General features: G+C 42.8%; 1 protein-coding gene across 3 annotated transcripts in view; it reads left to right on the top strand.

Annotated features, from left to right (window-relative positions):
- Window positions 1–2,213: 2,213 nt before the first annotated feature.
- The window catches only part of sh3yl1 (SH3 and SYLF domain containing 1), a 32,430-nt gene continuing 20,271 nt past the window's right edge, over window positions 2,214–14,372 (top strand). Inside the window, exons 1-4 of one of the 3 annotated variants that reach the window (XM_062523172.1) lie at window positions 2,214–2,438; window positions 7,603–7,713; window positions 10,138–10,251; window positions 11,422–11,486. In XM_062523172.1, the coding sequence (XP_062379156.1) occupies window position 2,438; window positions 7,603–7,713; window positions 10,138–10,251; window positions 11,422–11,486 (291 nt within the window). In that variant the 5' untranslated portion in view covers window positions 2,214–2,437. Of the gene's footprint in view, window positions 2,439–7,153; window positions 7,328–7,602; window positions 7,714–10,137; window positions 10,252–11,421; window positions 11,487–14,372 lie in introns of those variants that run through there. The other 2 variants (XM_062523171.1, XM_062523173.1) reach the window with 2 other exon arrangements.

The raw sequence follows: 14,372 nt of genomic DNA, 5'->3' as shown, positions 1-14,372 counted from the left end.
ATTTCATTATCACCATAGGAGAAGTGGAAAAGTTGTGGGCCCGACCAACACAGACAAACGATCCTCAAAGTGGCATGTGAGCTTTAGAAAACAACTCTATTGAGATGCAGTTGACATAAGCATGCAACATAAAGAACTCTGGGTCATTCCAGTACACACGCCAACTTTTTTCTTTTTTTTCACCCCCTTCTACATTCTGTAAAGACTATAGCATTACAGCAACAAGGCATCAGACCTAAACAGATATGACAGCATGCATGGAGAGCGACTGGTTTTTCCAGAGGTGTTCTCGCTACACAGGGACTCCTGTTGACACTGTGTGCCAAAGCACAGCCGGTGGAGCGGCACTCTTTCAAAAGAGATTTCAAGAGACCCTAACGCGGATGACAGACAGGAGTGGGAGGGAAGTTAGTAAAGAAAACAAAACTAACACACGCTACTTAATCCTCCGATAGACGCCTGCTACAGGGATTGACGTGTGGTCGATGGCCTGACGTGCTTCACTGTCTGAGTGCCAGTGCCATACACATTTGTCTTCTCAGATCAAAAACAGGCGGGCATGTATGTTGCCAGGGAAGGATATGGAAGCGAAGGCTAGAGACAAATAAACAAACAGTTGTGTGTTTTGTGTGTTTTCAGATTGTCATCATTGTGGAAGTTGCTAATTTATTTGTTTACTTAAGAGTTGAATTTCCGGACACAAGACGCCATCTTTTTTAACTAACAGACAGTATTCTGTTGAGCACGGTGATACGAGGCCTGTAGAAAGTCATTTTTGGAGAAAGGGCTTGTGTGAAGACCGCATGAATATCACACAATAAGAACATAAAATCCACTACTTGAAATCAAATCTAGAATATCTGTGAGGCTTTATAGAGGAGATATCCTGTCATCAAGACTGACTTAGTATAAACACAATGAATTCTTCATTTAAAGTGCTTACAACACACCCTGTAAAAGAGCTCAGTAATACCTGTGGCATTACTATGTGGTTTATGGATCACTTAGTTTCTGAGAATTGGACTGAAAACTGTTCAAATCCATCCATGTTCCTGAATTAGTAACGTTGCATGATGATCTAACATGTACCCACTAGTAGCCGTTAAGGCTTGCCCTTTCTGGGTGCAGTGCCTATTTATGTGTGTTCCCTAATCAGGATTTTATGTGCGATTCCCTCCAGTTGGGATGCCGAATGATGGAGATTAACGATGAGCATAACACCAGACTCAGCTCGCTGGCTGGATCAATGACAAAATGGCAAGAAATCCCTTACAAAGAAATTACTACTTCAAGTGTGCAGTTTTGGAGACATCAATTGCAGTTCCCATGTATGGAGCACCATATTTGGGACATTAAAACTTGTATTCGCTGACACTATAGTGCTACACCTTACTACTGCAAAAAAAAAGATTTTCAATATTATACTTTTTACTGCATTGTTGGCTACGCTGTAGTTATTTTTATATGTATTTATTTATTTAAAAAAAAAATGGAGGGGGGGGGGGGGGGGGGGGTGCTTACTTCTTGCATACATATATGGTTTAGATTCCAATAGTTTCATTTCTGAATCAACTTAAAAGAGAAGTTCATAAAATGGTGGTCACAGCTCATTTTCGCCGAGAAAAAAATATCTGCATAAACTTCATAATTGGTTACATTTACGCAGAGACGTCATTCAATCACCTGTGCATTCTGAAGTGTCTCCTCATGGACATGTGCCAAACAACACTCAACACAGTGTATGGATGAGTGCGTATTTGCACAGCAGTCGGCACGAATACAATACCCACTGTTTATGTTTAACCTATGCCACCTATTCTATGATTAAAAAACTTAACTCATTGTAACTCGGTTTTGTGACAACGAAGCCTATAAATCATGAAACGTAGTAGACAGGTTGTCTGCGTCTAACTGTAACTGTAAGGTATCGCAAAGAGAGTGAGAAGTTAGAGAATGCCTTAACACAATTTGTAACGTGACCTCAGACAAAATTACGCTTCAGAGTGTTCATTTGTTACTTCTATTGCATTACCAGAACATCCATCATTTCAGCGTGCGCGCTACCTCACGAGCATGCGCATGTATGGGTCCTAGTGTGAAAGGCATCACGTCACTTTTCCTTTCATTATATTTGCCCATGCCTTGCCTGACTTTAAAAATACAATAATACCGAAGCATTTGACACCAATAATGCATTTATCAGCCATTTGAATTAGTTTTCTACAGTTGACTGTATTAACACTACGCTCTTATGAAATAATGACACATTTTAATAAATGTGTGTCGGTCCGGGAAGCGCTTGAGAAATGCAACAGGTTTGGCAGGTGTAGCGATACTTAGCAAGTAGGCTATCTTACCTGCACCAGGTGTGGGAGGCTTATAGCCCAGCAATAAGTTGACGCGTCACCTCAAGCGAGTCCTGTCCATTCTTGAGAACAGTAAGTAGCCAGTTGTTGTATCGTTTCCCCAAACGGATCCAGTATTGTTTGGTTAATTAGCTCCTGGTGTGTGTGGGTCTAACTTCCATTTCATGAAAACTGAATGCCCTCACCAACACCGAGATCGATGAGGCTATACTCTCTCAGCAGTTGTTTGTGTTGGTCATCGGAGAGTTGCCATCAGCTTTTGTTCTGCTCAGTGTTGTTTCCTATATGACATTATTTAAAAATGCGACTTCACACTTTTTGGTTTAACTACTGGGCTACCCAGCAACCAATGGCACCTGTTTAAAATGAGAGCGTTCTGATCTCTAACTTTGCACAACCACTTGTGTATAATTGTTTGATAAACATTTGAATCAGTCAACTCATCATTCGAATTTAATTTGTAACTTTATACTGTTACTTGTATGACTTAGTAGTGTACGTATTTCAGCCTTTCGCGTTGAGCCTTCTCCCCTACTCAAGGCATGTTATCACACGTTCCCGCGTCATGACGTTGATAGTAGGGAAATACAAAGTAGAAACAAGTACCCTTGCTGAAAGTTCTCCAGTTTGACCTATTTTAATGAAGCTGGACATATATTTCTGTCACATCGTGCATTATGCCCACATTTGTTCAAGTGAAATGGCATGTTGTCAGAGAGGCTTGAATGAATTGTATGAATTTGCATAATTTCATATGCATGTGTGTGAAGTCAACAAAGGCTTCCTGAAAAGTGAAGAAACCATCGTGTGTTCATGGACAGAAGTCTAGCCTGGGCACTGTGCTCCTAAAGCACCAGCCCCTGCCAACTCTCCTATGGAATTCTGTCTTAATTCTCATGTTCCTTTCAGTATCCCTTCATATCCGTTTTGTATGTGTGCTCTGTTGAGTTTAGTTATTCTTGACAGGTTGGCGCAGTGGACATAGGAAAGGTGTTGTTTGAGCAGGTACTGTGCTGCCACTGGTTACTAGTTATCTGAACTGGGCTCCTCCTTATTTGCCATGGTATTAATGTTTTCTTGATCAGCTGGTCTTGTAGGACTCAATGACCTTGCGGAATTACCTTTTTCATACTAATTCTGTGTCAAAATGTATACTGGACCTGATGGCAACAGATGTTGACGCTCTCCTTGCAGATCTATGATGCATCACTAATTTGTCATTATCTCTGCCAACTATAAATTGGAAAATAATTGCATTGTCGCAAGCATTTGCATTTTACATGCCTTATTGTTTTATTTTGTTTTGTTAATGACTCATTGACTAATTAAGGGCTTAATTCATGCTGTAGATCTGCGTAAGCAGCAATTATTTGTACAGTAGTAATGACAAAAATCGTATTCTCATTGTTATTCTTGAGACTGTCCTCTGCATCATTTAATTCCGGTACCTGCCGACTCTTTGCAGGCCGGTAAGTGAGCTGCGTGACGGTTTGGGTTAACTGTTCAGGGTCTCTGGAAAAATACTGTGTGATAACAGCTTCTATTATGTGGTTTGCCTTGCAGTGAATGATGAGTTGTTGCATGTGATTATATGCACATTTGAACTTCCTCCTAGTGCTATCTTGTGGACCATCTTGTTGCTTTAGTTGGTATAACAGGGACCGATTTGGATGGAGTGGAGTCTTTTCTTGTCAATACATGCCAGCTTGCAAGATAGATAAAGATGTTGTTGTTTTGCATGGCTCTATTTTTGGACAGCTATGACAGTAGTTTCGAGGGCACACCAGAAATAGTGATTCATAGGGCAACATCTTGGCCTGCATAGTTGGCAACATGCTGTCAAGAGTCAAGGTTAAATAAAGGGCACCAATGGAAAAAAAAACTCACTAACATGCAATGAGGTGTGTTTCTCAATCATATTAACGCCATAATATAATGTCCAGTAAAGTCATTTCATGTTTTGTCATTTTGCGATTCTATGTAATTTCCATTCTATAGAGGTATTTAAAAACATGTTGTGTTAATGCAAGGTTAATTTATCAGCATTTTCCATAAATATCTCCTCAGTAGAGTAGTCATCTGAAAGGAATCAGAGGAATGCAAGAGTGCTGTTGCCTCTCTTAGCTCTGTTGACTATCTATAGTCAACAGAGTATGATCTATCTAGCTACTGTTTGCATCTGTCTTTAGATCCAGGCCTGTGCAAGATATGTTGTCAAGGTAGTGGGTGTTGGAAGTGTTTTGGTGCTGATGCATGTAAAGAATGGAGGCTTTGTGTTGGCAGAGCACCAGAGAGCAAGCAGAGGCAAGGGCACACTGCAGGCACCCAATTTGTGATGCTCAGCCTTGTTTAATAGACTGATTATAGAAAAACACAACACATTTTTTAAATATGAGTTTCAGTCTAATATGGTAAATGAAAGCACATCTGAAACATTTTGGTTTTATGATTTCAGTACATCACTGTTGTAATAAATATGACAATGAATGCAAAGAAATGTATTATAGATATGAACTGGTCACAATTAGTGTTAATGATTGTCATGATGTCTGAGTGTGGGTTAGAGGATGCGTTGGGGTGAGAAACTTAATCCCCATAAAGGTTCGTCTAAATGAATCCTGAAGAATTCCAAATATTGTCTGGCTGAGGTGACACTCATGACCTCATACTCTACGCACCCGAGCACACGCAATTAACAAATGTGTCAGCTCTGTCTGTTTCTCGTCTGCCTCTTGGCAATTTACTTCATCTGTAGGTTGTGGCATTTCACGGTGGTTCCTGAAGGAGTTGCCACCCAGATTGCGTGTGTGTGTGTGTGTGTGTGTGTGTGTGTGTGTGTGTGTGTGTGTGTGTGTGTGTGTGGCGCGGGGGAGTTGGGGGTTTCACGGTGCTTCCCAGAGGAGTTGCCACACCGATTGCGTCTGTTTGGTGGTGTGGTGTTTGGCGGGCAGGGGGTTGGTGTTGGGGGTTTGGTGTGGTCTTGGGTGGGGCAGGGGGTCTGGTGCCACCCAGGTTGCATTTGTGGGCTGGAGGGTTGAGGGTCAGCAGACACTGTTGCTCAACATCCACTGGCTACAACGCAACCGTGATTAATGCTGCTGGAATTTATGACTATTCAGATGTCTTGTTTTATTGCAGTTAATTAGCTAACCAGAAGAGCGATCTCAGACTGCGTTTCAACAGGAGATGCTGCTGGGTGTCTGGAGTGGCAGAGCTTATTTTTAGACGGGGGACGTTTCCGTGATCCGCTCCAATAATCAAAACGTTTTTTTGTTGTTGTTATTGTTGTGTTTTTTTTTTGTTTGGAGGGGAAATGAACCCGCCCCGGCTGGTGTCAGCATTTCTATATTTATTTGCGCGCTATTATTCTCCTTCTGCTTCTGCATTTTTGGTGGCACATTATTTTCATTCCTGTACGTCATGGCGCTCTGTTGTGCCACCCGCGTTCCGTACGCCTGCCATGTGTCCCGTACGGCTGCCATGTGCTCTGCCACCTCTGGCGCTGGCGCACTCAAAGACGTCTTTGTGAGTCATCCGCCCGATCATGTGATGCTCAGCCGCGGCCCTCATGGCGAACGTGACCCACCAAGCCCTGATGCAGAACACCCAAAACGGCTATTGTGAAATGTGTCCTTTCTTTTTTAAGAGAGAGAGAGAGAGGGAGCGAGGGGGGGGGGGGGGGGGGATGGCATTGAAGTCTGTTGACTTCTTTTTTTGCCCGATGGAGGAATAGAAAGTCTGTTTTTCACACATTTCTTTTTGTGGTTGCTGTCGGGGTTGACGTGTATTGATCTAGCTGAGGTCAATTGAGGGGATTTGTCTTTAGTGAGAGACGGAGCAGGACATGAGGAGATATATTATTACGGGGAGATATGGAGAGATTGATGGCCCCAGGATAACCCTCAGGATTGCCCAGAGGTCCAGGGGCATTTCCTATTTTTTAGCAGTATATAACCAGTAAACAGCAGTTTTAACACACACACACACACACACACACACGCACACACACAGACACGCACACACACACACACACACGCACACACAGACACACACACACAGACACACACACACACACGCACACACACACACACAGAAAGAGCTAGAGAACACCCAGTTAGTGGACCATCAGGAACAATTAGCTGAATTTGACAATGAGCGGAATTTGACACAAAATCTGTTGAGTTGGATGTCGGACTGGAACATTAACGTCCAACTTCAGCAGACCACAAGTTGGATTCTCCAGCCTCGGCACTGACATGAGGCCATTCCTGGCATGACCATGTGATCCAAGGTGTTGGGAGATCTCCCTCCCTCATCAAGATTTGACACCTGCCGCTGTGTTCGTGTGACACACATTTGCCATTTCAGGGCTGAGCTTCAGACAAGATAATTTGGGACGCCTGCGACAGAACATGCTTCATAACAGCGCTGGCATCACAAGAATTAAGCCACAACAATGGGGCCTTGGTCTTGCACGGCTCTACCCTTGTCATTAGCAGAAATGAATTGATGTCATTACTAAGTGTGCTTTGTTTGAATTAAGTCCACCTTCCACAGGCCCTGGCCTGTCAGAGACGGGTGACACACTTAGGAGGAGAGGAGCGGTGGCCAGACTGCCAGAGGCCCCCCTCTGCCTCCTGTGCTCTTCCCGGCTTTCTAATTGCCACAGGCCTCTGATTGCCATTTCTGCATAAGGTAGCTGACTTGCAGGTGCGAATGTGAATTGTTCTCTTGACACGGTTCTGGTTTTACCTGAATTCCTAAACTGGTAGGACTGCATTTGAGTGGAGACGTCTTAGCAACACACCTTTTTGGGCAAACAGCAGTGGGTGAAGCCTCAGCCAAGAATAACTCCTGCTGCACCAGGGACTGTTTGATGTCAAGGCTGATCTGGTGAATCAGCCTTAGGACGTGAGGGATTCCATCTAAGTGACATCGCTTCAGCTCAGTCATATGCATAGGTGTGCCAGCTGTCTGTTTTTTTTTCTGCAGTTGGATATTGCAAAATCTAACCAGACTTCTGAGAATTTGGAGCTTCAGTTTCAGACTACATTTTTTAAATTGCAAAATGACTTCATTCATCTTGTTGCATTTTTAATCAATATGTTTTATATATAATATATCATATGTTTGCATTAATCAGACAAATGTTCAAGATACATGCTCTGCTGCTTGTGATGGTTTGATGTATGTATTACAGAAAAAGTGATTTGTGGGTTTTTCCCTTTGTCTTCAGTGAACAATCCCATACCATCAAACTTGAAGTCGGAAGCAAAGAAGGCTGCCAAAATCCTGCGGGAATTCACTGTAATATCCAACAGGACTGGACCTGATAAACTCATTCCAGGTACACAATAGCGTATAAGTGAACACTTGCCTTACACTTGGTACTTTTATTGTTGTCCTTTTTTTACTTTTTATTTTTTGGTTATCTATGTTTTCCACATCTATTAGTGAGCTTTGAATTGTCTGAGAGGCCTCCATCAGTGAAAACATTCCATCCATGACATTTTGCTCCGTATCTGTCTTCTATCTTAACAGCAGTCATACTGTAGATAGAGGAGAGACTTTGAGATGAGATGGGATGAGATGAATCATTCTAATTGACTGATGTCATGTGGGTTTTGTGGAGAGCACTCACCAGTGCCAAGGTTCTGTTTGGTCTTACAGTACTTTCCCTCGTATCGGCATGGAGTGTGATTATCTGTGAGAAGGTGTGACCCAACACACTACAAAGTCCTTTCCAGATGTAGTATCGTAATATTCTCAGCTGTCACTCACCCCATCACTCATCACCTACCTTATTGTTTTGGAGCCTAAAGTGTTGGTTAGGGTTAGGGTTAGGGTTGTTATTGGTGTGATGATCCCTTTGTTAGTCATACTTCCTTTCTATTGATGTAATTCAGGCAGAGTTGTCACAGACGGCAAATTAAATAAAAGTAATAATAACTGTAAAATTAAAAAGTAATGATAAATAACCATAATAATACCTTGAGGGGGGAGCTCGTTCCTCAGAGACCAGTTACAACGTGAGATATCCTTAGGCTCATCATTTGAGCCAGATGATGTGTCACTGTGCCATTAAAACAGGCCGTGCGAACCGTCTTGTTCTGCCACAGACGTCAGAAGAATATCATTTTGGTTATTCTCTCAGGATATTGTCTCTTCATTGCCAGATTTTTCGAAAAGAGGACATCCTTTGTGATGGTGACATACTAACTATTTCATTGCCAATTTATCTTAGTACTATGATGACTGAAATGAACTTCTCTTAAATAAGCAATGGAGTTGCTCTGAACACCTTTATGACCTTGAATGTGACTAGATTGAGGTTGCTGCCTTGGCTATGCAGGTTACGTATGATGAAAGCATGTTAGTGCCCTTCCAGAACCCGTAGAGATTGTATTGTAGTTGCCACTTGAACAAAAAGAGATCTACAGTACAGCTCTAGAAGTAGAACTTGATCTACAGTAGAGCTCTAGAAGTAGAACTTGATGAAAGCTCTAGAAGTAGAACTAGATGATCTACAGTAGAGCTCTAGAAGCAGAACTTGATGATCTACAGTAGAGCTCTAGAAGTAGAACTTGATGAAAGCTCTAGAAGTAGAACTAGATGATCTACAGTAGAGCTCTAGAAGCAGAACTTGATGATCTACAGTAGAGCTCTAGAAGCAGAACTTGATCTACAGTAAAGCTCTAGATGTAGAACTTGATGATCTACAGTAGAGCTCTAGAAGCAGAACTTGATGATCTACAGTAGAGCTCTAGAAGCAGAACTTGATGATCTACAGTAGAGCTCTAGATGTAGAACTTGATGATCTACAGTAGAGCTCTAGAAGCACTACTGAGAACCAGAGTTGCGACAACTCCATTGACGCTAATGTTCCATATTTTCTCAACAATAGTTCCCGGAAGTTAGGATCGAACACTCGTTAACAGACAGTAAAAGACGGTTATTTTAAGATTCTAACGAACAGTCAAAATCGCTTCCGGGAACTACTTGAAGTTACACGAACCACGTCACAAACCGAATTTTCTGTACCCGGGTTGTCGCAACTCTCTCTTTATATGGCTCTGCTGAGAACTAACTAAGAAACTATTATCACCACTCTTGGAGGTTGTTCATTCAGCTGTTTTATTTTATTTTATTTTATTTATTTTTTTTTTTAAAAAGACAAATCACACAGAAGTGCCTCTGTACATTCTGGTAGGCATTCATAGCTCCAACAAATTGCCTTGAAAGAAAATGATTGGATCCCAAGCCTCAACAGTCATATTAGTACTTTTTTGCGCCTCCTCTGGCGCTTCATTCTTGTTGAATAGCAGTTGACGGATCAGCTTTACAGGGTTGTTCCTTGTCATGCACCATTTTCCTCAGTTTCCACTATCAAATTTCAGTGCTATTGAGATCCAGACTGTTTGCTGGCCATGCCATTGATTGATGTGTTTCTGTGGCGAGGTACCTCTTCATCACTAAAAGTCCTTTTGATAAATCTGAATCTTGCAATTTGTCTTTTTCTAGAAGATAAAACAGCTGAATAGACATCATCCAAGAGTGGTGATTCCATCATTTGTGCCAGGGATTGCAGGGCTGCTGTTCCAGATGTTGTCAAATATCTCAAGGTTGCAGTCGTAGAGCGTAACTAGACCTGTACAAGATTTCCCAATTGGCAGTGTGCTTGACCTGATTTCTAAAGCCATCGTTGACGTTTGTCCTCTCTGAACTTATCTGTATCTGTTTTTGTTTCCTCTCCCCTGTGATCCCCGTGAAGCCCATATAATTGCCACAGCTCAGGGGCTGGCCATTATCTCGGTCATCCGCGCCGGCTTCATGATCACGGCCCGCGGAGGCAGTGGGATCGTAATTGCAAGGCTCCCAGATGGACGTAAGTATGCTAACTTTTTTTTATTATTAGTTGTTGCATTTTTGCCTTCACCAAGCGCGCCCTGCAGTCAGGCTGGCTGTGGCGGCCATGTTGTTCTCTGGGCTCAGCTGGCTGCCCACCACACAGAGGGATACCTCACGTGCAAGTACAAAAGAGCTTTTCTCTTCCAATAACAACAAGATGGTTGTTTATTTCAGGCTAGCGTGTGTGTGTGTGTGTATGTTCGTGTGTTCGTGTGTGCGGGGGGGGGGGGGGGGGTGTTTGTGTGTTTGTGTGCCTGGGCAATGGGACCTAACCCAGACTCAGAAACCACTGCTTCCATTTGAAGTTTCATGAATAAGAGGTAAAGCCTGTAGCTACATTTTTGTTTTAATTACTTCGTTAACCAAAACTGCTTTTTGGGTTCTTCTGTGGCAGATTTGCGTGCATCTCTTTTCTGAACCATGTCCACAGGCTGTTAGTCCTCTCCACAGTCACACTGAACTTCTGCTCTAGCGGTCACGTTTGGAGACGAACCCTTCTAGTGTTTGATGTGCAGAGATCACTGCACTGTAACACGAGAGAACATACCAGTGACCTCTGATTATTTAGGAGTTAATGTAGGTAATGTTTTTAAGTATAGTTTTTGGCCTTTTTGCCTTTAGAGGTAGACAGGAAACAAGTGGGAGAGAGAGAGAGCGAGATGGGGTGGGATCAGGACATGACCGCAGGCCATATTCGAACCTGGTTCCCCGTGGGCACTAGGACCCGCATATGGTACAAGTGCTGTAGCCTGCTGCGCCACAGCGCCCCCAATGTACTGTTCCGTAATTTCCCGACTATTAGCCGCGGCTTATACATTGATTTTGCAAGATTTCTTCAACTATGAGGTTTATACACAGGGACAGTTAGTATGGAATTAATATGGTTTTGTGTCGTTTAACTTTCATAAAACACTGCACTGCGGCTTATACACTATGCGGCTAATACACGGGAAATTACTGTAACATTTCTGATGACTATTTCAGTCTATCAGTCCTCTAACGCTCTCAACGCTCTTGGCCATGTCCTCTAATGCATTCTGGGCCTTGTGCACAGCTGATGAGTCATCCATGCTGTGTCTTTTGTCTTTGCATCAAGGTGGTAATTTAAGGTTCAAAATGGCTAAATGTTATTTGTGTTCTGTCTAAGGGTGGTCTGCTCCCTCTGCCATTGGGATTGCTGGTCTTGGAGGAGGCTTTGAAATTGGTCTGGAGGTAAGTGATAAAACAACACAATATAATGCACTCCACCTCCCCCATCAACTTGAGAACTGGACGCTAAATTCTCACCACAGGGAATATGGAAAAACAACGAATAGGACTCTGTTCTCCAAATGGACTTCTTTAGTTTGTAATCACCACACGGCTGTTTGGATAAACTCTCTGGCTGTTTCTGAAGGCAATTCAGCCTTCTCCAGTCTTCCAACGTGTGGACGTTTAGAGCCATATTCTCCCATGCGCAGCAATAGACTTTTCAGCCTGCATGCATTCTGTCACCTACACATCACCAAGGCAGCTATGCACTTTGGGAGGAGCAGCTCTGATTGTTATGTAAACTGCTCTCACTTGTGTTCTGCCCCTGACACAAGCGCTTTTTTAGCTGCTAAGCCCTTCTGTGGGCAGCATTAAGTCAAGCGCCACTACAAGGCGAAACGCCATATTGCGTCTGAATTCAGCAACCGGCCTAGTTTACACTGTATGTGTACACAAATAGTGTTACGAAATAAGTGTTTCATAGTCATGCGTGTGCAAATAGTGCTGCAATGTAACAGTTTCATGGTGCACTTAAAGAGGGGCATGCTTGCCATCGCTCCGGCGACCGGAAGACTAATTAAGTTTACAACATTTTGATTTGTCTGTTGGAACCCACCACACTACATCAGTGGTTAAAAAATAGTGATTTGAGTTCACGTGATTCAAAGCCTTTAGCACTACAAGCTGTAAACCTTGTAGTTGTTAATGAAAAAACTTTAGTTTAGGAACTCCGTATCATCCATAAATAGACCCTACTGTAGGTTGCTTTAACACTGTATCATCCTGTTAACCTATATCAGCCTACAGTGATACAAAAGCATTTTAGTCATATTATCTGGTGAACAAACCCAGTAGGACCGAAATAACTTGTTCAATACATCTGTTAAAGACAGAAAATAGCTTGGCAGGTTCATAGAGGGTGGCTGAATTATTGCCTCCTCTCAGTAATCTAAAGGACTGTACTGTACCTACGTTCAGTGCAGTTTCAGTTTCAACTTGCCGTGAAGTCACTGTCTATTGCGCTTGTGCAGAGACCTGAATCACTAGTCAACTCAGTAGTGGTCCTGGCCATCATCAGGGTGTAGTTGGCCTTGCTCATGTTCCCAAAGGTTTAGGTTCCTCCTGGAATTAAACGGCATTGAGAAGGTTTATGTTGCACCTTCCCATAACGGCCCTAATGAATGAGGCGGAGGCTCAGACTGGCTCTATTTGCAATAAATCACGCCTTCTCATAAAGCCCTGTTGACTCTAAACTTGTGGTGGGTGTGACATAATTGCTGATAAGAGGCCGTGGGTAACTCAACAGTGTGGAACTGGAGGAACCGAATAAAGGACTTAGAAGCACATGGGAGAATAGTTAGCTGTAAGCACGTAATAAAGGTCCTCGATACGCATGGGAGAATATGGCCCTTACAGAGGAGGGTAAGTTCCATATTAGTCAGACATTTCTAAAGCAACACATGCCATAAGTATGAGTTGTTGAGCCATGTGGACATACTGTACCATGGAAGAGGCACTCAGAGTGTTGCTCTTGCTTGACGTCCCGGCGTTTAATTCGACAGATAAATATTATGCAATGTGTTGCTTTGCTTTTTGTTTGTGTAAGACATTGCTTTTTCTACTTCTATCTATATGCCATCAGGTGGCTGTTTTTCTTCCTCTCTCGCTCCAACTTCCTCGAAAAGCTGAATAAATCTCCGTGCTGTGATCTCACTAGGGGGTCATGCGTAGACATATATACATATATATCTATATATATCTATGGGGTCATGCGTAGACATATATACATATATATCTATATATCTCATTAGGGGGGTCATGCATAGACATATATACATATATATCTATATATATCTAGGGGGTCATGCGTCTAGATGAATCTGCCTGACGAGTGAGTTCTTCTCTCGCACGTTATCTAAACACAATCACCTAGTAAATCCATCAGCAGAAGACCTCCCTCCATCTTTTTCTCTCTCTCTCTCTCTCTCTCTCTCTCTCTCTCTCTCTCTCTCTCTCTCTCTCTCTCTTTATCTTTCTCTCTCTCACTCTCTCTCACTCTCTCTCTCACACACACACGTACACACACACACACACACACACACACACTCATACTCTCCGTCTTAGTTGCCCTCCACCTCTGAGGATTGAATGGAAGGTCATCTGTATGGACCTGTGTGCAGTACATCTAGCGTTTCTCCCAGCACAGCTCCTCTCATTGGACGACTGCTCTGCTCTGGCTCTCCTTGCTTCTCCTACAGTACAGTTTGCTGGGGCGTAGCCAGTGGTGACATCAACTTTAAATTGGGACATGAAACTCTTACCAAATCCTTTCCCAAGTACAGAAAAGACATTTAACGCAATTAAAACTAAAGGTTTTACATGCCGTTGTTTACTCTGTCTCAAAGTAAATAAACATGCGAGCCATGCAAAAGAGGACATCTGAGGTAGACATGATCCATCTTTTTGCCCCAAGCTCATTTCAGATGGGCTGGAGAACTGCCTTGTGGTTGCACTAATCAAAATGTGTAGTTCTCTTTGGTAATCATGACTCTGCGTCCGCTGGGCTAAGGAGAGGAGGGGCCATCCAACCTGTTATTAGTGCTGAGTTCTAAAGCCAGCGTCTGTGCATTAGTGCCTATGACACAAAGGCACAATTGATGCTGTATGACGTATATAGCAAAGATTCTAGTAGCACTCTATGATCTTTGCTATATAGGTTTTGAGTAACATTTGCTGCCATCCAGATAATGCCTTTTTCAGAGAAGGCCTTGAACATTTCAGGGGAAAAGTGCCAAACCTGCATTCTGCACATATTAGTACAGTATTCTCCATTGTAGTAGAGTCCAG

The sequence above is a fragment of the Sardina pilchardus genome, chromosome 20, assembly GCF_963854185.1.
Source record: "Sardina pilchardus chromosome 20, fSarPil1.1, whole genome shotgun sequence".
Classification (NCBI taxonomy): Eukaryota; Metazoa; Chordata; class Actinopteri; order Clupeiformes; family Clupeidae; genus Sardina; species Sardina pilchardus.
This window is presented reverse-complemented; position numbering and strand designations above follow the sequence as displayed.